At 37.2% G+C, this 27988-nt stretch overlaps 1 protein-coding gene and 3 pseudogenes across 3 annotated transcripts; 3 read left to right on the top strand and 1 right to left on the bottom strand.

Annotated features, from left to right (window-relative positions):
• Window positions 1-517: 517 nt before the first annotated feature.
• LOC125224127 (uncharacterized) lies at window positions 518-3367 on the bottom strand. Of its 2 annotated transcripts, none has more exons than XM_048127483.2 (6): window positions 3023-3367; window positions 2073-2308; window positions 1732-1990; window positions 1227-1406; window positions 998-1153; window positions 518-906 (listed from the first exon to the last, which is right to left on the bottom strand). In XM_048127483.2, exons 1-6 carry the CDS (start codon window positions 3050-3052, stop codon window positions 733-735), a joined length of 1035 nt encoding a protein of 344 aa, XP_047983440.2. In that variant the 5' UTR covers window positions 3053-3367; the 3' UTR covers window positions 518-732. The 2 variants fall into 2 exon arrangements, with proteins under 2 accessions (XP_047983440.2, XP_047983441.2); XM_048127484.2 differs by lacking the exon at window positions 3023-3367 and adding an exon at window positions 2500-2980.
• Window positions 3368-9075: 5708 nt separating this feature from the next.
• On the top strand, window positions 9076-11613 carry LOC125199723 (putative carboxylesterase 12 pseudogene; annotated as a pseudogene). Its single transcript, XR_016136362.1, has 2 exons — window positions 9076-10136; window positions 10939-11613. The product of XR_016136362.1 is annotated as a putative carboxylesterase 12 pseudogene (transcript).
• An 813-nt stretch (window positions 11614-12426) lies between these two features.
• Window positions 12427-13524, top strand: LOC125199720 (putative carboxylesterase 2 pseudogene; annotated as a pseudogene).
• A 4948-nt stretch (window positions 13525-18472) lies between these two features.
• On the top strand, window positions 18473-19512 carry LOC125224317 (putative carboxylesterase 2 pseudogene; annotated as a pseudogene).
• The last annotated feature ends 8476 nt before the right edge of the window (window positions 19513-27988 follow it).

Raw genomic sequence — 27988 nt, 5'->3', positions numbered from 1 at the left:
TTCACATCGGGAAAGAGGTAGTACTTACAATTTTTTATTGACTTAATGAACTTATATTCTGAGAAGGGTATCGCCCAGTAAACCTATGACTGTTTTCTGTGTTGATTTATAGGCGTCTTGAAGGGTGGACAACTGATCCAAAAATTTAAAGTTGTTTCAAACCTTATCGACACATTCAGCGACTTTTTTTTTTTTGTGATGCTATATAGACACATCGAATGATAAGACAACTGACCTAAAGATTTAAAGTAGTTTGATACCAAAAGGCAAGGTCGAACGAATCACAACCTTTAACTTAATAAGTGTACTTTATTTTTGTATTATTGATACTGTCTATGAGTAGTATACTAGGGGTGTTCATTCTGGATATATATATTTTTTTATTTTGCGTGAGAAAAAAATAATTCAAAGCGTACTCACATGAAAGTGAAAGAGAAGAACAATAGATACCCAAAATGTAATTTCAAAAAATGTAGTCCCAAACTATTTCGGAGTAGTGAAAATTAGTCTTAGACAATTGAAACAATATTTCACCTTGCTTGCCAAAAAGAACAATAAAAAACATAAAAGTCATAAACAAAAACATACACACATTCATAAGGTAAAAAAAACTCTCCCATCAAAATTCCAACAGGGGAATCTACCTGTTAGCTTATACTGTTGAAAGAATCAATGAATAAATAAGGTAAACCTATATCATCTATATATACAGCAACAGCATGATCCAGATTCCTACAACTTGTAATCTTCATGCAAATAACTTTGATAAGGCGTTCCCTCAAGCGCCTTCTCGATGTCTCCCCAGTTCTCGACCTGTGAAGACAGCGATCCTTTGTGTATCTTCACCTGTCGGCTACTCAGGTCTCGAAGAGGAACCCTCAGAAAGTTCTGAACGTCGACTAATTTCTGCGTTAAAAGGAGATAACAACTTGATCTTGAAGATAAAATGCAACATAGATTTTGTTGAAATTGAAAAAAGTTTCAATGCGCCTCTTACTGTTCGATTGTTTATTATGTCCTCGTAGTAGAGGATAATATGGCGGGTGCTCTTAAAATATTCCATGGATTTGTTAACGAGATCTTCCACTTGCCTCAGGTTCGGTATAAGCAAACTTGCGTTAACAACTGGCTTGTAACTGGCAAGTATCTTAGCCTGCAGTAGTTATATAGTACTTTGTTATGACCTGCATTATGTAGAAAAGAGAGAGGAAGAGAGAGGAACGGACGTCATGGGTTGAGTGCACATGAGATCTGTGAGTCCCGTTTAGTAGCTTGGCGTTCTGGTCGAAAGAATTTGCTAGGATGGAAATCATACGACGCAGCAGATTCCTTCTGAAGAGAAAAATTGCTGAAACTCCTTTAGAGTTGAAGTATTCCACTATTTCTTCATGATGTTGCATTAATCCCTGCAAAGAGATAGCATAAGAATATCATCTAGAATCGAAGATATTGCTTTTTAAAACTAAGAGTTCGCTTAAACTCATTAGTAAAATGAATTCAATCTTTATTTTCTCTTGATTACTCTGTTGTAATCAGCTGCACATAGTTAGATAAGTTCCCATTGTTAATTTCTAGGTTGGCTAGGCACAAAACAGCTTCGAGAGAAGACGTGTATATCATGGCATCCCTCCAAATAGCACAAGGTGATGTGTAAACAAATTGATTTCAACATATACAAAGAAGCAAATCAAGACGTTGCTACCATTTTATATCACAAGATCAAGAGTTCACCTGGTTAAGCATCCATTTCAATCCAACTGCAGCTGTACACTCGTTTTTCGAGGCACTTGTGAACCAATCAAGATTATATATCTTATCCAATGTTTCCACAATTGTGGATATGTTACTTCTTCGAACTTTAACTGAGAAAATCTCCCCGTTGGAGCTAATGTTCATATGACTGTTCAACAACGTCTCAAACCATCCACTCCCAGACCTCTGTGTGGACAATATTGCAAAGTAACGTACGGGATTACATGCACATTCTTCCCTAATTATCAACCAAATCAGTAAATTCAGCAGCAATTCAAATCCGATTATCAGAGATAGTGCAGCTGTAGACAAAGTCTAACCTGTTGAAAGTCTCTGGTTTGGGGTAATGTACATAGGGCTTCTCAGAAGGCTCGATATCTGCCACATCACAAGCTCTCTCAGCCATCGGATAACTCAACAACCGCATAGTCGGGTGCCCGCCAATTTGCTTTAGACAGACTGAACATATGTAAATTCCACACACCATCACAAACATCAAAACCAGCATCCTCAATACCAGAGGATTTTTCTTTGGATGTTTCACAATCAAGCTGTCCTGAAACTCAAGAAAACACCATAGCAGTAAGAAAAAGAACAGCTTTTGATCCAATACCACGAACCCAAATACTTATAAAATTAATCTCTCAAACTTCCACTATATGACAGATATAAGCTTGGATTAAGCAACAAAACCTTAGGAAGATTAGATTAGAATGGTGAAGCAAAAGGGCATAATGTTGATATTACCAGAAAGAGATGTCAGCACATAAATCTCTCAAAATCCAAGTGAATGACAACAGAAAATCTTGGATTAAGCTCCAAAGAAGAAGTCATCAGCAACAAACCCTTAGGTAGACTAAGGATTTGAATGGTGAACACAAATGGCATTTTACTTTCTTTAAAAAAGTAAAATAAAAAGGCATGAAATTCAAATCAACAGAAAGAAACATCAGGTGAAACAGGATAAAGTTCACTAATTTAAACAAAATCTTGAAATGCCCTTTACACAGATAACTAAAAAAAAACATAATCACGAGCTTCCATTAACAATAACTGTAGAAATTCACTGAACTTTCAAAATCCTGACACCCCAGATCAAGAATGATTTTTTATTAAAAACAATCAATTAAAAAGACAATCTTTACACACAAAACCACACACTATTAGCATTAGGGCATGGTCTGTCATTCACAAATCTAAAAGAAATAAATTTCAAGTGAAGAAATAATAAGAAATCAATTTAGCAGGAGGAGAAGAGAAAAAGGCGTGCCTTTGCCCAGAAACAGAGATCGTCCGCCATTTCTGTTCAATGCCCAAAATGGAGAGCTCAGATTCACGGCTGCTTTACTCTTTTCCTCTTCACTGTTTCCATCGTTTTTCAAGTGAGAAAAGAAATTGCATGCAAATGCAACAATACGTGTATAGAGAGATAGATATCTATCCACCGAGGAAAAATAAACGCGAAAACATTGATCTTTTATTGCGGTGAAGACCAATATGATGAATGACCGTTGTCAGGCTCTGCTTTCTATATTAATCTCATGGATTAGAGATTGATTTTCTATCAGATTTGCGCCTCCCAACACACACTGACACACACACTCTCTCTCTGTGTAGGCTAATTAATTCTCCATTTCGTGGAATAGTATGTGGGTAAATTAACTTCAAACGACGTCGTGTGGCTTGCTTTGAAATAATCAATCATTATGTTGGAATTTAATCATTGTCAATCGATAATTACTAAACATTGTTAAATCGGACGTCAATCGATAATGGCTAAACATTTCATAAAGTTGATAAAAAAATCGAAATTTCGACACTATTGACAAATTAATCTCAATTTAATGATTCTGATTAATAATACTTTATATACGTGCGCAAAGCTATTTTTTTATTTGAGTTTGAAAATAGTTTGTTTATACAACTGGAATAGTACTCTATTGTGGAATTAACAAGTATTTCCGATTCCTGCGGCCGGCGAGCCACGCAAATAATTAAAAAAATTCATGTAAAACATAAAATCAAAGACGAAATCTGGATATTTGCTGAATTGAATAACTCTAGTGTTTTAGTACCTAAATTCATGTCCGTGCACACGACATTTTTAAAGGGAAATAAACAAAACTTTATATTGTTATATTCAGTATTTTGGATATTGAATTTCGAAATTAAAAGTGTCTCTATCCAATAATGGCAAATTCTTGAAAATTCTGGCCCCAATCAAATATTGGAAATGGGAACACAAGACAGAGATTCATGACCAGAATACAGGTAGGTGGCTTATTTGTATTAGATGTATGAATTGTTTACATGGAGTATTAGATTTTACTATACTATAATGTTCCGATATTCTTTTATTATGCTACACACAGAACACCATTTTCATTTAGTTCACATTAGATAATTTGTTTCACATGGATTAAATTAGGTTGATAAGGTCCTTAATCAATGGTGCTAACATAAATTGTGTACTATAATAGGAGCATTTCATTGTACTATAACTTACTCCCTCCGTCCCAGAATAAGTGAGCATAAACTTTTCGGCATGGAATTTAAGAAAATGTAGTTTTGTTCGTAAAGTGGAAAGTGAATAAAGTAGAGAGAAAAAGTAAGAGAGAGAATACTAAAAAAAATGAGTCGTTTATCTTTAGGACGTTTCGAAAAGGAATTCGAGTCGTTTATCTTAGAACGGAGAGATTATTAATTTGACTAAAAAGACAAGACTTTTTAAAGATAAAATAGCAGTACTAGTAAATAAAAAATAGAGAAAGCAGGCTTTTGCTGCACACATGGAGTAATAATTGGAAAATGGCAAAAAAGCGGTCAGTAGTGGGGAATGACAACGCAGATTCAATTCATCCAAAATATTTTATTAATTCCTTTTTTTTTGACAAATACACAAATAGGTGTACTTATACAATTGTAGTGTGTACTATTAATTCATGATTTTTTTTATTCGAGGGAACATCTTTTTTGGTCCATGAATTTTGGCAAAGTATCATTTTAGGTCCGTAAACTTTAAAAATATCATTTCAGGTCCATCAACTATGGATTAATATCATTTGAAGTACTTTCTTACTATTTCCAAATTTTTCTGGACAAAAATACCCTTAATACCTTAAAGGGTATATATTTTTAATAAACTTATCCTATACTCATATTTTTTATAAATATCGTTACTATATATTTTTGATGAATTTTCTAAATATAATTTGACCTTCAATATTATCACTTAATTTTGTGACATGCAAGAAAAGATCCTTATTAAATTTTTTATTATTAAAGAAAAGTTCTTTATTCAATTTTAAAATTCTTTAATATAAAAAATTGAAGAAGCAATTTTACTTGCATGTCACATAATTAAGTGATAATATTGAATGTCAAATTATATTTAGAAAATTCATCAAAAATATATTGTAAAGATATTTATAAAAAATATGAGTATATGATAAGTTTATTAAAAATATACCCTTTAAGGTATCGAGGGTATTTTCGTCCAAAAAAATTTGGAAATAGTAAAAAGTACTTCAAATGATATTAACCCATAGTTGATGGACCTGAAATGATATTTTCAAAGTTCACGAACCTAAAATGATACTTTGGCAAAGTTCGTGGACTAAAAAATATGTTCCCTCTTTTTATTTTAGTTAGTTCTCACTTTCAATATTTAGAGCATTATTATATTATTAGGCCGGAGTATTATTTGTAAATATAAGCTTAGTTTAATTTCTATTAATTGCAGATAATGGTAATAGAAAGAAAATCAAAGAACATTTCTCTTCTGTCTTTTACAAAAAAATTTTTTCTAATTGCATTGTTGCCTACATTTCTTTCAAAAAATTGCCATCATTAATGGACAGAGCATACAAATTAAATTAAGTCTGATCCACTCTTGCTTAAATATAGTTACTACAATTATTTACCCCTTCTTGCTAGGAAGAATTTTATGGTACTTCCGATTTTGTCACTTAAATTACCTATTTATTCCTATGAACTATTTATGTCAAAAAAGTTTCTATAGACTGCGTTTGGCGCATTCCTCATTCCCATTTTAATTTTTATCACACAAGAATTTAATGCCCTGTTGCTGTATTTGCAATTTTGCATTGAATCCTCTTCCCCCAGAATAAAAGTATATGCAATTAATTGTTCGATTCTCGAAATCAATTTTTTGTTTTTCAAATTTGAATTTCTTAAATATGCTCACGAATTAGATTTCATGTTGCTGTGCTGTTAAGAAAGATTATTGATGAACTTTAAGTTAAACCTCAGCATTAAAATGATGAAATTGTAGCGACCGCACATTACACATCATAAGCACTTATCACAAACATCATAACCAGTCATCACATTTCTTAATACGACCATTAAAATGATGAAATTGTAGTGACCTCACCCTACATATATTAGTATTACCAATGAGAAACTTCAATTACAAGAGTCGACAACCACGAAAATCATGCACAAGAAATCAGGATACAAAGTAACAAAACGAAAAATTGAATAAGCCATGTCATGATTCATCCATACAACCATCCACCTTACTATCTGAAATTAAAGGCATCAATTTTGACATCCAAAATTGCAAGGTAATGCTAGATCGGTTCATGACATGTAATCTTCAAGCTATATATAGATGCTTCATGGCATATCAATATATCATTTTGACCGCCAAATTGAACTGTTTGCATCACTTTTTGCATAAGAGAGAGTGGCGTCCTATTTAATTTTTATGATGACTTGAATGTTCGATGTATTGAATCAGTGACAGACACAATTAAGAACAAGGGGATACGACTGTACCCCCAAGACCATAAATAGCCTAGTGGTAAAATGCCCATATATCAAAGAGTATTTTTGTTTTAATTTGTTACTATTAGGTTTTGTTTATGTTTCGCCTACCTCTTGCCTCGTTTTTTAAAATCTATTTGTTTATGTTTTGTCTTAATTTGCTATATGTTTTACTTTTTTTTAAACATTGTATATAATCATTTTTTATTTTTTATGGTTTCTAATTAGATCATCCACAATGGGGCACAATGGGGCGGAGGATGCGACAAACGATGCATCCTCCGCCCCTTAGTCCACCACTGCAGCACCACGGACTATGCACATTTTATCCTCCGCACCCTATGCATCGTCCGCGGACAATGACACGGAGGATGCATCCTCCGGCCTATCTTCCGCCCCTTAGTCCGCCATTGCAGGGGTGCGGACTATAGGACGCAGGATGCACACATTTTTATTTTTATTTTTAATTCTTTTTGTATTTTCTTCTATATATATATCACCAATTTTTTTACTTCATTTCACACTTTTCACTCCACTCTCTTCCTCATCTCAATTTCTCTCTAAATTTAATAATGAATTCCGACAATTTTTCATTTTTGCAAGCACAAAAAATAAAAAATAAATATTGACAATAGGATTTGCCCTTAATTTATAGTGTTTTTATGTTTATTCTTGCTAATTGATATGTTTGCAAACATAAAAAAATAAATATTGTAGTGTTTAAATATTCAAATAATAAATAAAATACTTAGGGCGGGGGCATAGGGCGAGCTATAGTTCGCCCCATTGCAGGTGGAAGGGGCGGTGGATAAAATGCTGATGTGGCAGCGCATAGGGCGGGGCTTAGAGCGCCGCATCCTCTGCCCCACTGTAGATGCCCTTAATATATAATTAAATAAAATAATTTATTATATGCTCTCTTATTTACTTTTTTCACAATAAAATATATGATTGGATATAATTATTTTATTTATGGATTCTTATTATAGTTTGAGATTATATAGAAAATATAAAGTATTTTGTTTTATTTTAATATTTTAAACTCTTTCTAAACTAAAATAAATTATCTATTATATAGTACTACATATATTTTAAATAGTGAGTTTTTAAAAAGTAATAATATTAAAAATAATCCATTTTTATATACAATGATTCATTGGAAAAAACTAATTAAAATAATAGAAGAAAAAAAGATGGAATTGAGTTTTAAATCTCTAAATCGATATAATTATTTACCACACCCCCAATATTTAACTTCTAGATCCGTCATTGTCTTGAATGAAGGAGAACCGTCTTATTAATTAAACCACACTTCATTGTCTTATCAATAGCATAATATTGAAGGTGTGTGATCAAATACTAACTAATTTATAGTAATAACCAATAACTAATATCAACTTTATATGTTAAAAATATCAACACAAAGACATAAATTTATCAATATTGTTGTGTTGATAAACTTATTTCTTTGTATTGATATTTAATAATTTTAATACATAGAATTAAAAGTTATTAGTTATTACGGTAAATTAGTTAGCACGTTAAATCAACCTCATAATTGAATATATACGCATGTTGTTATTTAGAGTGGGAAATGGGTTATTACCTTTAGAGCTATAATTTCATCGATTCAGTATCAAACAACATGTATTGAATTGAACCACCAATTGTGGATTTCCTTGACAGTGGCATCTTCAATATTTTTTTTTTCTACAACACGAAAAGTAATATTCTGAACTTTGATGTTCGACACTCATAGCGGGCCTGGCCCATTACTTAATTTTGCAGGAAGAATACTATATAGATTATGGTATGGGCATTCGGAAATCCAACTGAAGGCCCAAAGTAGTAGGTCGCCCAGTTATACCAAAACAAATGAAAAAAGAATAAAAGAAATGATAATAAGAAACTCTAAAAATAAAGATCATAAATTTTAATTAATAAACTAATAAATATATTCAGACAAAAAGTAACTGGAATATTAATAATAGATAATGGATCCCACCTCAAATGACTGAAAATTTTTGTCAAAAGTAGAAGTGGGATGAAAAATGAACTAATCTAATTATTATTATTAGGGATGTATGAAATATGTACGGTATTGACAAGACGATGAAACGATTCTCATTTAATGTTGAATTGGAACTTGGAAGCAGCGTAGCAAACAAATATAATGATACTATAGTTCAGATTTGAATATCATATAAGAACGTTTTAATATTTAGAATATTCAATTAGATTTCAATTTACATTATATGGTAGTAATTCTTATGTAGGTAAATGATTTCATTAAAAATAAGTAAAAATATGCCAACTTTCAAAATGATCCCGACGAAATTAACAATCCCACTGAACAATAATTTCATCGAGGGAGTGGACTGTGATTTCTCATACAGCAACCAATAAAACAGCCGCCAAACCACCGCACCCCACATTAAACACCCCACCCCTAACAATAATTCACGTTAAATTCGTCATCACTCATCACCTATAACAATAATTCACGTTTATTTCGTCACCACCAATAAATCAATATTCAATAATCATCGCTCCAACACCCCCTCTCAACAATAAATAATTGAACCCCCCAAACCACACCAAAAACCCAGCCAAGATGGAGTCCGACCCGACCCAAATAACCCACGACTTCCCCCCTTTCTTCCGCGTCCACTCCACCGGCCACATCGAGCGATACATCACCCACGACTTCGTCCCACCCGGCCACGACCCCCAAACCGACGTCGTTTCCAAGGACGTCCTCATCTCCCCAGAAACCCCCCTCTCCGTCCGCCTCTACCTCCCCCATATCCCCCAATCCCACCCCAAACCCCCCCTCATCTTCTACACCCACGGCGGCGGCTTCTCCATCGAATCCGCCTTCTCCTCCACCTACCACCGCCTCCTCAACTCCCTCGCCTCCCTCTCCCGCTCCCTCATCGTCTCCGTCGACTACCGCCTCGCCCCTGAGCACCCCATCCCCGCCTGCTACGACGACTCCTTCGCCGCCTTCAAATGGCTCCACGATTCCTCCCCATCCGATCCCTGGATCACCGATCACGCCGATCTCAGCCGCGTCTACCTCGCCGGCGACAGCGCCGGCGCCAACATCGCGCACAACACGCTAGTCCGGGCTAGGAGTGAGGGCGGGTTCGGGATTGGATTTGCGGGCTTGATTTTGGTGCATCCCTTTTTCGGGATTGGGAAGGCGGATAGGTTGTGGGATTACATCTGCCCCGGGTCGGGCGGGGTGGATGATCCGAGGCTGCACCCGATGGCCCACCCGGGTGTGATGGCGGGTCTGGGGTGCGGGAGGGTGCTGATTTGTGTGGCGGAGAAGGATTTTTTGAGGAGCAGGGGATTGGGGTATTACCGGAGCCTGAAGGAGAGTGGATGGAACGGCGTCGTTGAGATGTTTGAGACGCCTGGGGAGCCGCACGTGTTTCATTTGCTGGATCACACGTGCGCCAATGCGGCCGCGTTGCTGACTAGGATTGTTCAGTTTGTTAATTCTGGAGTTCGTGTTCTGTCGAGTGTTTAGTAGTGTGGAGTGGATTGCTTGTTTATGCTGCTTCTCACATCTATCTGATTGTCAGGTGATTACTTATGCTATTAATCTTTTAGTTACTATGAACTCAACATTTACAATACATCTACTTTTCCAAATTCCTAGATAAAATAGTAAGTATTAGATATAATCTAGGATTGAGTTTTGAGATTATTTTAATCTGGAGGTAAGTTATGACTAATTATCCTATGATTATTCATCTAGAATTGAGTTGTGGAGTTGAATCTCATGAACTGAACACACTACATATTTAATTCCGATATACAATCTTGCAAACAGAACACCTCCTTAAAAATAGATATAAAATAATGTGCCCCAATGCGCAGGGCATGCCCTAGATTTTAACTTATCGCACTTGTATGCCCCCATGTGCTCCTAACAACACTGATCATGTGCGCATTTGGTTCCAAGGGAACAAAATTGGGATTTCAATGCACCCAAGGGGTGAGAAGGATAAACCGTTGTTGACGGATGTTAGTGAATGATGTTATCAATTGGGATTATCTTTTCCTTTTCTAACATTTCCCATCAAGTTGAGTTTTGAAGATCCCACCACTAATTGTGTCCAAGATTATGATTTGATTATCTCTTCCTTTTCTAATATTACCCCTCAAGTTAATTGGTGGGATCTCCAAAAAACTCAACTTGCAAAGTACACTTGCGAGATTTATCGAGTTGAATGCCTTGGTAAGAATATATGACTTCAGATCGAACAAATGGAAACTCCATAGCTCAACTCTTAATCTTCTATGCACCTATTACCGTTATGTGAAGGCAATGGTGTTACTGTTTCTAGCCATTACAATTTTAATATAATATCAATATGTCAGGTATACGTTCTAAAGTTAATAGCAGCAATGACAAGTGGCACACATCAATTAGCTCTTTCACGAGTGAGGAGAAGAAGAACAAATTTTATATTTTTGGTATCTCCCTCCAAAGGCACAAATGAGCTAGCACACCACACCTTACAAATTGACAGCTTAACCTTTTGAGGTTAAGGTCAAAGAAAAGGTACAAATTGGAGGAGGATGAAGGTGAAGCATTAAGAGTTTCGCCAGTGCGGTGGGAGTGGGGTCAAGACGATAAGAGGTGAGCGGGTCGCGCAATGGCTGCGGCGATCTGTGGACAAGGGAGGCATGGGTGTGGTGCTTGCGCAATCACAGTCTCCATTCGTCGGTGAATAGCAGTAGTCAACAATTGAAGAAGAAAAATGTGGAATACTAAGGGATCTACAAGTTCGTGTTTTAATAAGTAGAAATTAATAAGAAGAATAAAGTGGAATTCAGTTGATTCCATTCGCCTCACATAACACTGTTCATGATTTCTAGCTGAATCGATCGATTCAACCAGTTCAAAATGACTGATTGTCTAGCGGGTTTAAATCAGAGTGGATAAGGCATCGGTTCATAATTGAGCTGGTCGGACTAACCAGTCCAATCCAAATTTTAAACATTGTAGAGGATGTAGGAAATAATCGAAATAAAATGTTGTAATTTCTTTTCTTCTTTGTCTGTACTACTTTTTTTTAGATTTACAAACAGACAGAATTAATGGAATATACTACTAACGTAAGCATGGGATACTACAAAGATTTCTTAACCATATAAAATTATACATTACTATTGTATATAAGGTGGAATGTGTACTTTTATGATTGGACTTTTGTGCTGTTATAACTACTTTTTTTTTTTTTAATTATTGTACTAGCATAACTAGTTTTTAATTAGTCGACGACGTCGTTAAAAACTACGTCCCATATTTCTTTCCATCAAACTTTTATTACTTTAAACTTGTTCACAACTTTATTTGTAAATGATGGACATTTCATGATGTTTTTGTTATAATTAAATTGTTTAGGAGCTAATTATCGAGAGAAGTTGAGATGGTAATAAATTATTTTATTTTCAGCCTTTGAATCACGATAACACGTAGTGATTGGATCCAAACGAGGAAAAGTATGAAATAAAACAAAAACTGAGGAATTCAAACGAGGAAAAGTATGAAATAAAACAAAAACTGAGGAATCCCTTATCAGTTAAAATATGTGGTTATTTTCAAAGCAATGAATATATCGACCTTTGGTCCCCCACGAAAAAAAAATGATGAAAAGAGTATTCTCTAATATAATAAAATAAAAATTAAACAATGACTATGCAAAACAATGAAACAATCAAATTACGTGTCTCTAATGCACATAAGTTGATAGATAGATTTACGTCATGGTGCACTATTATGAGGACTGAGGTTATTATCGATCATAAAATCTGTCGTCATTTATTTGGTAAAGTGAAATAATAACTTCAAGAAACAGTGTGGTTAAGCATGAAAAAAAGTGTATATAAAAAAACAATATTCTAATGAGTTATCGCCATAAAATACATAAACCTATCGTTTCTCTTCTCCCTCATCACTCATCCATGGCCGACGAAATCCTCCACGATTTCTTCCCAATGCTAAGAGTCTACAAAAGTGGCAGACTCGAGAGGCTTATGGGCGTAGATGTCGTCCCTCCATCTCTAGATCCAGCCACGGGCGTCAAATCCAAAGACGTCGAAATCTCGCCGGAGATCAACCTCTCCGCCCGGATTTACCTCCCTCCCAACGCCGACCCCTCCAAAAAGCTCCCGCTCCTCGTCTACTACCACGGCGGCGGCTTCGTCATCGAATCCGCCTTCAACGCTCAGTACCACAAGCACGTCAACCACTTATCCGCGCTCGCCAACGTCGTCGCCGTCTCGGTAAATTACCGATTAGCCCCCGAATTCCCGCTCCCGATCGCGTTCGAGGATTCATGGCGTGCTCTCAAATGGACCGCCGAGGGCAAGGACGAGTGGATCAACGAATTCGCCGATCTGAACCGTGTCTATTTAGGCGGAGACAGCGCCGGCGCCAATATCGCCCACAACGTCGCGATGCGGGTCGGCTCGGAGAAGCCGGACGGGTTCAATTTGGAGGGGATTTTCCTCAATTGCCCCTTCTTCGGAGGCGTGGATCCGATTGGGAGCGAAACGACTGAGCCGTTCCGGAGTGGGGTGGAGTTTAGTGAGAGACTGTGGCGATTTGCTTGCCCGAGCTTTACGAATAGCGACGCGGGATGGGTGAATCCGGGTAAGGATCCGAAGATATCGGGTTTGGGTTGCGGGAAAGTGCTTGTTTACGTAGCAGAGAAGGATTTTCTCAAGGACAGAGGGCTGTATTACAAGGAGGTGCTGAACAATTGTGGATGGAAGGGTGAAATCGAGTGCGTTGAGGTTGCAGGGGAAGGGCATGTTTTCAGTGTGATTGTTTCGGATAATGAGACTGGGATTGATATGATTAAAAAAGTGGCTTCTTTTATCAATAAGTAAATGTATAATGTTTCGTGTGTTTATGTGGAACATTGAAACTGAAATAAATAAGGCTGTTTGATAATATTAATTTGGTCAGATTTTGATCAAAGATCGTCGTGGTGGTGGTTGATGAATGAGTTTATTTGTTTTTAAATTTTTTGGTTAATTTTTGGTGTGATTTGATATATGCTCGAAGTAGTTTCATTTTCTTAGAGCATTGGCAATAAGGGGTCTTCCCACGGCCGGGAAGGCTCCTATTGCGGCTGCCGAGATGATGGGCATGGCCGAGAGCGGGGGGACGGCAGTGGGAAGGTTCCTATTGCACGCTGACCGCCGAGCCATCCGAATTTTCAATTTTTTTCTTCATTTTTTATTTCAATTCTATATATACAACTCACTTCAACTTATATTTTAATAATTAATTGCATGTAAAGAGTGTCTATATGCTCAAAAGTAGTGTCTTTTCTCAGTATCTCATGCATTACGAAAATATGTCATCTATTACGAGATAGAAGAATAAAATTTTAAAGATTATTTGCATGTAAATATACAATTTCTAAGTTTTATTTTATCTTTTATACTATATGAATACATAAACTAGTTATGATACAAGTTATAACTTCTCTATCGATCTTGGTCACTAGGAAAAAGTTAGAAAGATTAAGAATTTCATTTAAAACAAGTCGTGATACCTTAACTTTCTGGGCAACAATCATATTATTTAACTAATTTTTTTGGCCCATTATAAATTCCTTTAGTTTTCGCATAGTTCGTGATTTTGATTGTCATGTTCATATTTTGAGAAATTTGAGGAAAGTAGTACTCCCTTCGTCCCCCATAATTTGTCACCATTTGACCCGGCATGAGTTTTAAGAAATGTAATAGAAAGTGGGTTGAAAAAATTAGTGGTATGTGAGTCCTACTTTTAGAGCATCCACAATAAGAATAGACCAGCCATAGGCCAACCACTCTATCTCCCTGCCACGTCAGCAGCACTAAAAATCCACATGTTACGTCAGCATTTACTCAAATAGGCCAGCCATAGGCTAGCCTCAATAAAAATAATTAAAAAATCAACTACATTTACGGAATTAAATTTATGATTAAATTGCGGAATTAAATTTACGAGACATATACGGGGAAAATTCATTAATTGCATTAAAAAAAGCACATTCATTTAAAAAAATAAATTACATAATAAAGAAAAAAAATTATCGCTGTGCAGTCTTCCGTGCCCACAACTCTTCAATTATATCCTTTTGGAGTTGAATATGAGCATCCACTTGGCGCATGTCGTCATATTCCTGGAGGCGGCCGACTTCATCGTGAGGTACCCCACGTCGTACGCTAGGGGTGGTCGTTCCGTGGCTTGGACCGGCTTCATCGTCATTGGCCCAACTAGTCAGTTGTACGCCTTCATCTTCGACGATCATGTTGTGCATGATAATGCAGGCGTACATTATATTAGCAATGCATTTGACATCCCACAAACGCGTTGGACCCTTAATTGCCGTCCATCGAGACTGGAGCACACCAAATGCGCACTCCACGTCCTTGCGCGCCGAATCCTGCTCTTCCGCAAAGTAGGCCTTCTTGTCATCCGCCGCGTGCCTGATCGTCTTCACAAAGATAGGCCACCTAGGGTATATCTCATCCGCCAAGTAGTAGCCCATATCATGCCGGTTGTCGTTGGCCACAAATGAGACGGCTGGACCGATGCCCTGACACTTCTCGTTGAAGAGGGGCGACGAGTTGAGGACGTTGAGGTCGTTGTTTGACCCGGCTACCCCAAAATACGCATGCCTGATCCACAGCCGGTAATTAGCTACGGCCTCGAGGATCATCGTGAGATTCTTTCCCTTGTAGCCGGTCGTGTAGGCCCCTTTGCAGGCAGTTGGACAGTTCTTCCACTCCCAATGCATACAATCTATACTGCCTAACATCCCGGGGAACCCATGCTGCTCCCCGTGCATCTGCATCAGATTCTGACAATCTTGGGGGGTAGGGCTTCGAAGGTACTGCTCAGCGAAAATTTGAATCACACCCTCACAGAAAAACTTCAGACATTCCAGAGAAGTCGTCTCACCGATGTGGAGGTACTCATCCCACATGTCTGCCGCGCCTCCGTAGACCAACTGCCTGATTGCCGTCGTGCACTTTTGGATAGGGGTGTGGCCGGGTCTGCCAGCCGCATCGTGCTTGAAGCGGAAATAAAGATATCGACGCTCCAAAGCGTCAACGATACGCATAAACAACTCCATGCGCATTCTAAAACGCCGCCTGAACATGGTTGCTGGAAACTGCGGGTCCGGAGCGAAGTAGTCGTCATATAGCCGCTGATGTGCAGCTACGTGATCCCGATCAATCACTGCTCGACGGTGGACAACCGGTGGAGGGCGAGGTACCGCCTGCTGTTCGACCGTTCGCATGTACCGCTCTAGCTCGCGGTTCATGTAGGACTCCATAGCCTCGTTCATCTGTCGTTCGTACTCCTCAGTATCCCCACCACTAACACCACTGCTACCACCCGCGTTACTCATCGCTCGATGTTGCTCTTGTACATAAATTTAGAGAGAGAGAAAACTCGTTAAAACAAGTGGTGCAAATGAAAATGAAACTAAAATAGTGTATATATAGGTTTTCAATTTTTTTTTTTTTATAAAAAAAACGAAAATTGGCGCTGGCCGATTGGCACGCCACAATGGCGGCCAGCGCCCTCAAATCGGCTAGCCCACGCCAATTTTTTCGCCGATTTGGCGCTGGCCGATTGCAATAGTTCGGCTAGCGACGCGGATCTGCTAGCCGGTCGGCTAGCCGTTATTGTGGATGCTCTTATATATTAGTTTTATAATAAAATATGAGTGAGAATGAGTTAGTGGAATATGAGATCCACTACCAAAAATGGTAAAAATGAAAGGTGACAAATTTTTAGGGACAAACGAAAAAGAAAATATGTGACAAATTTTCAGGGACGGAGGGAGTATAACTTACTCTAAAAAGTACTACTCCTTCCATTTTAAAGAAAATGATTCATTCCTTAGGCACAAAAATTTTATCATTTATTTTGTATGTGAAATGAAAAGAGTAAAGTAAGAGAGAGAATAAAATAGAGAGAAATATATTTTCATTTTTATTAATAAGTTATTTTAATTGAGATAAACTAAAAAGGAAAGTAAGTACTATTAGAAATTGATATCATATTAATACACTAATGAGAAACACTGCAGCATTATTTTTACACTCTGTCGTGAAAGCTTTTTGATGAAACGACAAGAACATTAAAGATTTAAGTAAGCTTTATGAGTTAATGACTAAATGACAAATACAATTATAAAGAAAGATCTTGAGTCATCGCCAAGGAGCATTTGCAATGTGGACGGTGGGCGGGTCCTCCTAAGCCCATGATTTGCTCCTATCGTGGAAATGACACCCCCCCACCCCCAAAATTGATCGCCAGGCTCCTATCGTGGGAAATGAGCCCCCCCCCCCAAAAAAAAATAATTGATCGGCCCTAGCGGATCGACATGGCAGTCGAATCGCCCTCATCTTTTTTATTATTATTATTGTTATTATTATTATTATTATTATTATATTTTATTTCATATTTTCTATTTTCCATTTTATAGTAGCAGAGTTATTTTTTTTTCATTTTGAACGTTTCAGAGTAGTAGACTCATTTCCATTTGTAGTAAAAAGTACTCCCTCCGTCCTATAGAAGATGTCACACTTTCCTTTTTAGTTTGTCCTACAAAAGATGTCACATTTCTATTTTTGGAAAAAATTCTCTCTCATGTGAATATAAAAATAATATTTTCTCTCTCCATTTAACACATAAAACAAAACCTCCTAAAATCTTGTGCAGTCCCACAAGTGTGACATCTTTTGTGGGATGGAGAGAGTAACACATTTTCCCATTCTTACTTTTCGCTCTCTTTTACTTTATTGTCTCTACTCTTCAACTCTTCTACTTTATTATCTTTTTATTTAACAAATTACACTCATTTTTCTTAATCCATGTGCCGAAAAGAAATGTCTCCTTTACTATAGAACGAAGGGAGTACTGTGAATATCCCATCCCATTCTTTCCATTTCCCACACCAACATCTTTATCTTCTTTCATTTTCTCTAACTTTTTCTCGATCTTTAAGAATATCTACGGCTTCCGGTTGCGATTCCGTTGACGAAGTAGTAAAGCGCGTGATACAGCATGTGAGAAGCCAATTGGGAGTCGGTCCCCAGGCCAATTCGGCACCGTCAGTCAGTCGACTGTGACCATGCCGCGGCTCACGACCGGCTGTACCCGGATTAATTTGCCGAGTAGCCACAGTGGGGCCCGACGGTTTTCCGTCGGCGTATCAGAATGCAGCGAAAGCTATTCTTGCGCATTGCTAATGGGTTGTCGGCGCGTTACCCGGACTTCCAGCAGCACCGGGACGCCGCCAGCAAGCCCGGATTGTCGCCGCTGCAGAAGTACACGACTGCAATTAGGTAGTTGTCTTACGACGACAGATTTGTTTGACGAGTATCTTTTTGGATTCAAGAAATAATCAAAATAAAGCGTTAGAATTTATTTTCTTCACTCTTCGTGCTAGTCTTTTTTCTAGAGTTAGAACATCTCCAACTAATTACATTAAACTCAGACTCATTTGAGTGTAAAAATCACATCAAATATGATTTTTCTCCAACCATTTGTACTAAATTCAACGTTAAAAAAATATTCTCTATATTATATCTTTTTTCACTCATAAAATTTAAAAAAGTTTTCTATTTTGGTTTAATATAAACATAAAAATATATAGATATTCTTAACTCAACCATAAAAGATTGAATTAGTTTTGGAATACTATTGGAACTAATTATCTATGTCTTTTATTAAGCTTATTACTATATAGTATTGATGATGATTATACAAACCATCAAACCAAATAGAATATGCTAACGTCGTGAACATGGGAGACGACAAAGAGTTATTGCCATAAAACTACTAGTGTATATAAAAACAATTTTCCAATGAGTTATGCCCATAAAAGCAATAAACCTATCATTTCTCTTTTCCCTCATCACTCATCACTCATCCATGGCCGACAAAATCCTCCACGATTTTTTCCCAGTGTTAAGAGTCTATAAAAATGGGCGAGTCGAGAGGCTCATGGGCTTAGACCTCGTTCCCCCATCTCTAGATCCACTCACCTCCGTCCAATCCAAAGACGTCGAAATCGCGGCGGAGATCAATCTCTCCGCCCGAATCTACATCCCGCCCAACGCCGACCCCACCAAAAAGCTCCCGCTCCTCGTCTACTACCATGGCGGCGGCTTCATCATCGAATCCGCCTTCTCCCCGTTCTATCACAAGCACCTCAATCACTTAGTTGCCCAAGCAAACGTCGTCGCCGTCTCGGTTAATTACCGATTAGCCCCCGAATTCCCGATCCCGGCTGCATTTGAGGATTCATGGCGCGCTCTCAAATGGAGCGCCAAGGGAAAGGACGAGTGGATCAACGAATTCGCCGATCTGAACCGTGTTTATTTAGGCGGAGACAGTGCCGGCGCGAATATAGCGCACAACATGGCAATGCGGGTCGGGTTGGAGAATCCGGAGGGTTTCAATTTGCTAGGGATTTTCCTCAATTGCCCCTTTTTTGGGGGCATGGATCTGATTGGGAGCGAAACGACGGAGGAATCCAAGCGTTGGAGGGAGTTTTTTGAGAAATTGTGGGGATTTGTTTGCCCGAGCTTGAGGGACCGCGATGAAGGATGGGTGAATCCGGCTAAAGATCCGAAGTTATCGGGTTTGGGGTGCCGGAAAGTGCTAGTTTATGTAGCAGAGAAGGATTTTCTCAAGGATAGAGGATTGTATTACAAGGAGGTGCTGAGCAACTGTGGATGGAAGGGAGAAATCGAGTGCGTTGAGGTTGTAGGGGAAGACCATTGTTTCAGTATGATTAATTCGGATAGTGAGGTTGCGATTGACATGATTAAAAAAGTGGCTTCTTTTATTAATCAGTAAACGTATAATGTTTCATGTGTTTATGTTCAACATTAAAGCTGAAATAATAAGGGTTGTTTGGTAAATGTTAATTCGTTCAAATTTAGATCAAGGTGATGGTTCATGCATGAATTGATTGTTTTAGAAAATTATTACACTCTTTTAATTTTAGTGTGCATATGTATCTTTTTCGTCTAGATGTTGTGTTTGACACCTTTTTGCAATTTATTTATTTCATATTGAATGGTTGTGTCACACTCATACCACATCCAATTCAATTGTATAGTAAATACCTGAAATAGATTAACAACAAGCTTTCTCTTTGGAAATTCTGGACGAAATGGAGGCAACAACAATGATTTCTAGAAATGAGGTAGACTATTATACTTGCGCTTTTGTTATTTCATAAATGAGTGAAGCATTCACCAATGAGTAATACAATCCATAATTTTCAAATTAAATGCACAATTAGTTACGCATGCTCAAAATGCGTATCACCCAATTATAGAAGTAAAAAATATAGCCCATAATGAAATTCAGTGGATATATCCATCCATTTTGAGAATTTCGCCATACATTAAAATGATATATAAGCATTCATGACACGATTAAATAAGGCTAAATCAGAGTATGGTCCCAACAGATATGGACACAATACAACACGAGCAAAAGTTAATTCGTGGTGACATGACAAATAAGACCCGTGAATTGTACATGTGTGTGCATGCCATGCCTAAAATTGTCAATCACAACAAATTCTCGTCGTGTCGTCGAAGAGTTATTGCCGATAAGTGTATAATTTGCTCTAAAAAATATGTAGGTGAGTGTATATATAAAATAAATTAGTTTTACTAATTAATGGAAAATACACAATATACATATGATTTTTTTCCAACTTATTAGCCGGAAAAGAAATGTATTGCCAATAAAGACCCACTTGATACTCAAGCTTATATATGACATGATACAAGTGACCAGTGGCGGAGCCAGGATTTTAATCATGGGGGGCCCAAATTACTGTTCAATTTTATTAATTTGTTTCGATATCAAGTTGTTTCAGTATCTACAATATGAAATTAACTCGAACATAAGTAATAGAGAGATGTACGCGAGAGACGGATAATGAGATCGATAACTAGAGGATGGTAATAAAAATAAAGATACATTGACAACGTCAACATCGATATAATTAAAAATAAATAGCATATCATTAAAATTGATTTTAAATAATATTATTATGCTATGACATAGTATTTATGTATGTTCTAAAATTATGAAAATTATTCTTAATAGTTACAAAATAAAATTATTTATACAAGATTACTAGCTATAAGATTATAAATTACTAGAGAAAATAAACAAAACTATTAGCATTAGAATATCTAATAGAACATAAACATATTCAAGTCTCAAGAGAAAATTTAACATCATATTTATAGATAGTGATAAAAAATGACAAATTTTGCAAGATCAGGATTCGAACCTGAGTTCACTCAGCTACATGTGCATCATCCTTACCAATTGCACCACTATAAACTTTGTTAATTGTTTTGTACATATATAATATATAGGTAAAGTTGGAAAGGGTGAGGGGCCCAGGGGCCCCCCTGGCCCCACCCTAGCTCCGCCCCTGCAAGTGACCCTATCAGTAATTGCAGATAAAAGAGATAATTTACTCAAAACGGTACATGTATAGATGATCATATTAGTGCACACAAATGTATATACTACAAAAATATATATTTTTTCTAACAGAAAATACACAAAATATTATTTAATTACTTAAAATTTATTAATGTAGGATATTGGTGTTTGGTAATTTTAAGAACTTTAAAGACCTAATCTGTCATTTTTTTTTTCAAAAGTCAATTATTTTAATATCATTCTCCCACCGTCCCATAAAAATATGGACAATGGATCTGACACGAGAATTAAGATAAAATTGATAAAATAAGAGAAATAAGGAGATTGGTATGGTAAAGTAAGAGATGATGAGAAAAATAGGTAAAGTAGTGTTAGTGGATAGTGAGACCTACATTATTAAATTGATATAACTTCCCAAAAATAAAATGCATATATTTTTGTGGGACGGACGAAAATGAAAAGTGAACATATTTTTATGGGATGGGAGAATACTATTTTTTTGCCCTTTTTTACTAAATCAATCTTTCCTGACTTAACTTGGTTAACATCATTTTCTTAAATCACCGGTAGAAAATAGACAAATTGATTAACCTCAACATAAGTTACTCCATGCGTCCATGGATAAATGGTCCAATTTAAATTGACACGAGTTTTTAAAAATATAAAAAAAATGAATGGATAAAATTAGCAAAATATGAGTCATAATGTTATATAGTATATGAGTGGAATGCATTAATGGAACGTGACTAACTGAATACGTTATTTAATGATGGACGGAGGGATTATTATTTATTAATTGAAAAAATACAAGTCCTCATTATTAATTATATACAAAACCATATTGATAATAACTCAAACTCTATATCTTTTAGTTGGAGGAGAAGTCATGGAAGCTTTCTATTGAGCAGACGACAAATGCAGTTTGTAAGAGTGATTCCATTACTAAATGTGGATAAGAGTGAGTATGGTCTATTCACAATATGGTCTATTTTTTGTGGACGGAGGGAGTATGAAATACTCCTTCTGTCCCCCATTAGAGCATCCGCATCGGTGCTCTTGCTGAAGACAAGAGCACGAGCAGCTAACATGACATGTTCTGGTTGGCCGTTGGTTTTTATCATTTATTATTATTTTTTTTAAATTCAAAAAAATCTGAAAAGTTTAGATTTAATAAAAAAAAAATTCCCACTTCCCAATAAAATGTATCCGATTTTCCCACACTTTTAATTAATTTATTTTTATTATTTTTACCCCAAAATTCACACTTTCATCTATAAATACCCCCATTTTAACAAAAAAATCACACTATACCAAACAACTCTCTCGCTCTCAATTTTTAGAATTTTAATTATGTAATTTTTAATTTTTAGAATTTTAATTATGTAATTTTTAATTTTTAGAATTTGAATTATGTAATTTTCAATTTTTTAGTAATTTGTAATAGTATTAGGTATTTTTATTGCATTTTAATATTGTGGAAATGTTTTTAGTAATTGAAGTATTTAAATTGAATAATAGAATGGTGAGACCTTTAAGCATGCTTTTGCAGAAGAGCATGGATGCGGGTGTTGTGATTTTACAGAAGAACATGGAGTAAAAAATGAATAAAAGTGGGTCTGCGTCCACATCCATGCTCTTGCCTAAGTGGACTGAAAAAAATTAGTGAAATATGAGTCTCATTTTTGTGTATTAGTTTTATAATAAAATGTGAGTAGAATGAGTTAGAGGAATATGAGATACACTTATTATTTATAGAAAAAAGTAAAAGCGGACAATTAGTGGAGGACGGTTAAAAATGGATAATTAATAGGGGTGGATAATTAATATGGGGCGGAGGAAGAATATATGAAGGGAGATTACCAAAATAGACACATAATTAAAAATGTATTTCCAGCTAAGTCAACTAGTAGAAAAGATTTAATGTAGTGATTATTTTCAAAAACCTATATGCCCCATCTAATTAATTCTTTCCTAACAATGTACTTTCGTCGACTATTTAGGAAAACAATGAATTCAAATTTATGTAGAGATAAATAATGCTCTAAAGAATAATGGGTTCGTATCCTATCCCATTTCTCATTTTAACCGCCAAACCAAATGGAATATGCTAACGTCGTGAATATGGATTTATCGCCATAAAAGCACAGTGTAAATAAAATCAATTTTCCAATGATTTATGATAAACCTATCGTTTCTCTTCTCCCTCATCACTCATCCATGGCCGACGAAATCCTTCACGATTTCTTCCCAGCGCTAAGAGTCTACAAAAATGGGCGAGTGGAGAGGCTCATGGGCTTATGATAAACTGGTAAAGATGGCATGATTCTACCGAAGTATGAAGAAGAGTAGAATTGTAGAGAAACTTGATTTCGTATTATTGAATGAATCTCAATACAAGCACGAGCCCCTTATATACTAGGATGCTCGGTGTAGATACCACAAGAGCAGAATATAAAAGCTCTAATCTAAACTAACAACAGAAAATAGCCTCTAACTACTTGACAGCTGTAAACTCTTGACAGCTCAATGACAGCTGTGAACTCTTCTTCAAGCCTTCACCTCAGTTTTCTTTCTCGAAGCTTCCATATAGTCTAATAGCCCCCTTCAAGATGGACTGTACACAGTGGTGAAATCCATCTTGTGCAACAGAGTATGAAAAGGTCCAGCTGCTAATGGTTTAGTAAAAATATCTGCCAGCTGAAGATGATTATGAACATGTATAGGCTTGATCACCCCTTCAACCAGCTTCTCTCGAATGGTGTGGCAATCTATTTCAATGTGCTTGGTACGCTCATGGAACACCGGATTAGAACTAATGTAGACCGCCGCCTGGTTATCACAGTAAAGAGGAACCGACTGCTTCACATGAACTCCAAAATCTTTAAGCAAAGCTACAATCCAAACAACTTCACAGCAAGCTAAAGCCATTGCCCTGTATTCAGCTTCAGCTGAGGATCTAGAAACAGTGTGTTGCTTCTTTGAACGCAAAGAGATGAGAGAAGTTCCAAGAAACAAGCAAAATCCAGAAATACTTCTTCTAGTATCAGGGCAAGCAGCCCAGTCTGCATCAGAAAAAATGCTTAAAGAAGGATCAGCTTTGGCCGAGTAGAACAGATCATGGCCCAAGGTGCCTTTCAAATATCTGAGAACCTTCTCTCCAGCTAGCATGTGCCCTGAGCAAGGCTTAGACAAGAACTGACTAAGCTTATTGACAACAAAAGTTATGTCGGGTCTAGTTATGCAAAGATAGACTAGTCGACCAATCAACCTCCTATAAGCTGTGGGGTCAGAGAGGAGTTCCCCTTCTTCTTGTTGGAGAGTTTTGGTTGAGTCCATTGGCACTGTAGAGGGTTTGCAACCAAGCAGCCCAGCATCAGAGACCAAATCCAAAGCATACTTGTGCTGAGATATGAAGATTCCACTATGATTTCTAGCAATCTCAATACCTAAGAAGTACTTAGGAGCACCAGGATCTTTATATTTAAAGTGACCATTGAGAAACTCTTTAAAACTGCTGATCTGAGAATCATTGCTGCTTGCAACCAGAATATCATCTACATAGATGACAACACCAAAAAAGGCTCCATCACTGGAGTGTTTATAGAAATATGAATGGTCTGATGCTGACTGCAATAAGCCAAAGCCTGATAGCACTTGGGAGAATTTTAGATACCACTGTCGCGACGCTTGCTTTAGACCATACAATGATTTCTTCAATCTGCACACAAGCTTCCCAGATTCAGGTGGAATATCTGGAACTGCCAGCCCCGGAGGCAATGTCATATATATTTCTTCATCAAGCTCACCATACAGAAAAGCGTTATTAATATCAAGATGAGCCAAATGCCATCCATGAATAGCAGCCAAGGCCAATACCATCTTAACTGTAGTGAGCTTTGCAACTGGGGAGAGAGTATCATGAAAATCTACCCCAGCTTGCTGTGTGAATCCCTTGGCCACCAAACGGGCTTTATATCTTTCAACCGTAGCATCAGCTTTAAATTTAATCTTGTATACCCATTTGCAAGATATAGGAATCTTGCCTGGAGGTAAAATAGTAATCAACCAAGTATCAGTTCTGATCAGAGCTTGTAACTCCTCTTGCATGGCCAAAACCCATTTAGGATGTTGGGCAGCTTGTTTATAGGAGCTAGGTTCAGTGAGTATGGAAAGAAGAATGATGAACTTGAGGTAAGGTTGAGAGAGCTTGTTCAGAGAAAAATATGAGGAAATGGGATATTTAGAGGAAGAGACTACTAAGTTACATATGTAGTCAGTTAAATGAGATGGTGTCTTGATGGTTCTTCCATAGGCAGTGTGGTGAGGATTTGAGGGAATATCAGTAGAAGCATTATTTGGAGAGAGATTTTTCTGAGGCAGAAGGGGGAGTGAGATATCAGTTTGAGATGAAGAGACATTATTATCAGGAAAAGAAGATGGTGGCTGATGTGAGAATGGGAACTCAGTTTCATGAAAAACAACATTTCTACTGATGAAAATGTTGTTTGTCTCTAGATCCATCACCTTATAGCCTTTATACCCAGAAGGATACCCAATAAAAACACATCTTATGGCTCTAGGGGAAAATTTATGCTTGCTTTTATCCAGGGTGGAAGCAAAGCAGAGGCAGCCAAAGACCTTCAAGTTGGAATATATAGGGATTTTATTGAACAGAACTTGAAAGGGTGTAGTTTTATTTGGGAGCACAGATGAAGGAACTCTATTGATGAGGAATGAAGCAGTGAGAATGCATTCACCCCAATATTCCATAGAGAGATGAGATTGAAACATCAAGCTTCTTGCAACATTCAACAAATGTTGATGCTTTCTCTCTACTTTTGCATTCTGCTGTGGTGTCTCTACACAGGAATGCTGGGTAATGGTTCCATATGAGGAGAGTAAGGACGTGAGATTAAACTTGGAGCATTATCACTTCTTATAACTTTGATTTTCTTTAAGAATTGGGTATGTATAGTGGAGAAAAACTGACTCATAACAGCTTGAACTTCAGATTTTTGAGTGAGTAAGAAGGTCCAAACGAATCTGGAAAAGTCATCAACTATGGTGAGAAAATATCTGAATCCATCATGTGTAGGAGTAGAGAATGGCCCCCATACATCACAATGTATCAGATCAAAAATGGCTGATGAACTATAGGTGGAAATTGGAAAAGGCAGTTTCTTTTGTTTGGCTAGAGGACAGATTTGGCATGTAGATAAGTGAGTGTTTGATGGAGACAAAACATCAGATAGAATTTTCAATTTATTGAGTGAAGGATGGCCCAAACGTTGGTGAAACATCCAAGCTTACAACTAAATTAACAAAAGCAGCAGAATAAGAACTGCTAGTAGAGAGACTTTTATGAGAGTGGGATTGTTTCATACTTTGATTAGCAGCTGGAGAGTCTGCAAAATCAAATATGTAGAGATTTCCAACTCGTTTACCCCTCCCAATCATGGTCCCCAGTAAAGCTTCCTGGATATGGAATTGATTATGAGTAAAGGTAACAGTACATGAGGTGTTTTTGGTGAGAGCACTCACTGAAATCAGGTTGAAAGAAAAGGAAAGGACATGTAAAACTGAGGTTAGAGTGATTTGAGAGGTGAGATTGACAGTACCTATATGGGTGATTGGTGCTGTCTGGCCATTGGGAAGGTTTACAGAAGCATTGGAGATTGGTGATGCAGAAGATAGGAGAGATGGATCATAGCAGACATGGTGTGTAGCACCTGTATCTAAAATCCAAGTAGAAGAGCTAGAGCATGATGATGATAAAGTATTTACAGAAGGAGAAAAGCAAACTGTACCAGAAAAAGGATTATATGATTGAGTTGGTTGAGCCTGATTCTGAGTCGGTGAGAACTGAGTATTATCAGATGGAGAATTTAGGGAGTTTTGATTGTGGAATTGGCTCTGCAAGAGGTTCACAAGCTGCTGATACTGATCCATACTAGGCAGATTCATAGCAGCCAAGGGAGACACCTTCAAGTCAGAAGCATTAGAGTTATCTTCAACACAATTTACTGATCTGTTGTGGTATGAACCAGATGAGTTAGATCCAATTGATTTGCCTTTTCCTCTCCCAAATCCAGGGGGAAAACCATGCAGAAAAAAGCATTTATCCACAGTGTGGTTAGTTTTACCACAGTGACTACAAAGATATTTGTTGAGGCCTCTGCCAAAGCTAGATGCAGCATTTGCAAAAGGCTGCTCACTTGTGACCGGAGCTGGATTTGGAGTTGGAATAGAATAAGCTGAAGATAGACTACCATCGATATGCCGCTGTCTTTCCTCCTGAATAACTAAGGCAAAAACCTTAGAGAGTGGAGGCAGAGGAGTGAGTGATAGAATGTGAGATCTGATTTGAGAAAAAGTAGAATTCAAACCAACTAGGAATTGCATAGTGCAATCATTCTCCTGGTGTTGATTCCACCTTGTTGCACTGCCACAATTGCACCGATTACAAGTGCACCAAGAGAGTGGCTGTGAATTTTTGAATTCATCCCAGACAATTCTCAAACTTGTGAAGTAGCTGCTAACATCAGAAGATCCTTGAGAGAGAGTCATCAACTGTTGCCGTAACTGATATAAACGAGCAGAATCACCTAAGGAGAAACGCTCTTTCAGATCTGACCAAATTTCATACGCATCATCGAGGTACATAATACTTGAACATATCTGAGTAGAGACTGAGTTTCGCAACCAAGCAACGACCATGCTGTTGCATCTGATCCATGATTGATATAGAAGATCATCACGGTTAGGACGAAGAATAGATCCATCAACAAAAACCAATTTGTTTATAGCTAGGAGAGCTGTGATGAAGGAACGACTCCATGTGATGTAATTGGAGCCGATCAGAAGCTGTGGAACGAGAATTACACCAGGATTATCACTTGGGTGAAGAAAATATGGACT

This window comes from Salvia hispanica, chromosome 1 (genome assembly GCF_029641045.1).
Source record: "Salvia hispanica isolate PSC_SH4W2 chromosome 1, Shi_PSC_v1, whole genome shotgun sequence".
Taxonomy (NCBI): Eukaryota; Viridiplantae; Streptophyta; class Magnoliopsida; order Lamiales; family Lamiaceae; genus Salvia; species Salvia hispanica.
This window is presented reverse-complemented; position numbering and strand designations above follow the sequence as displayed.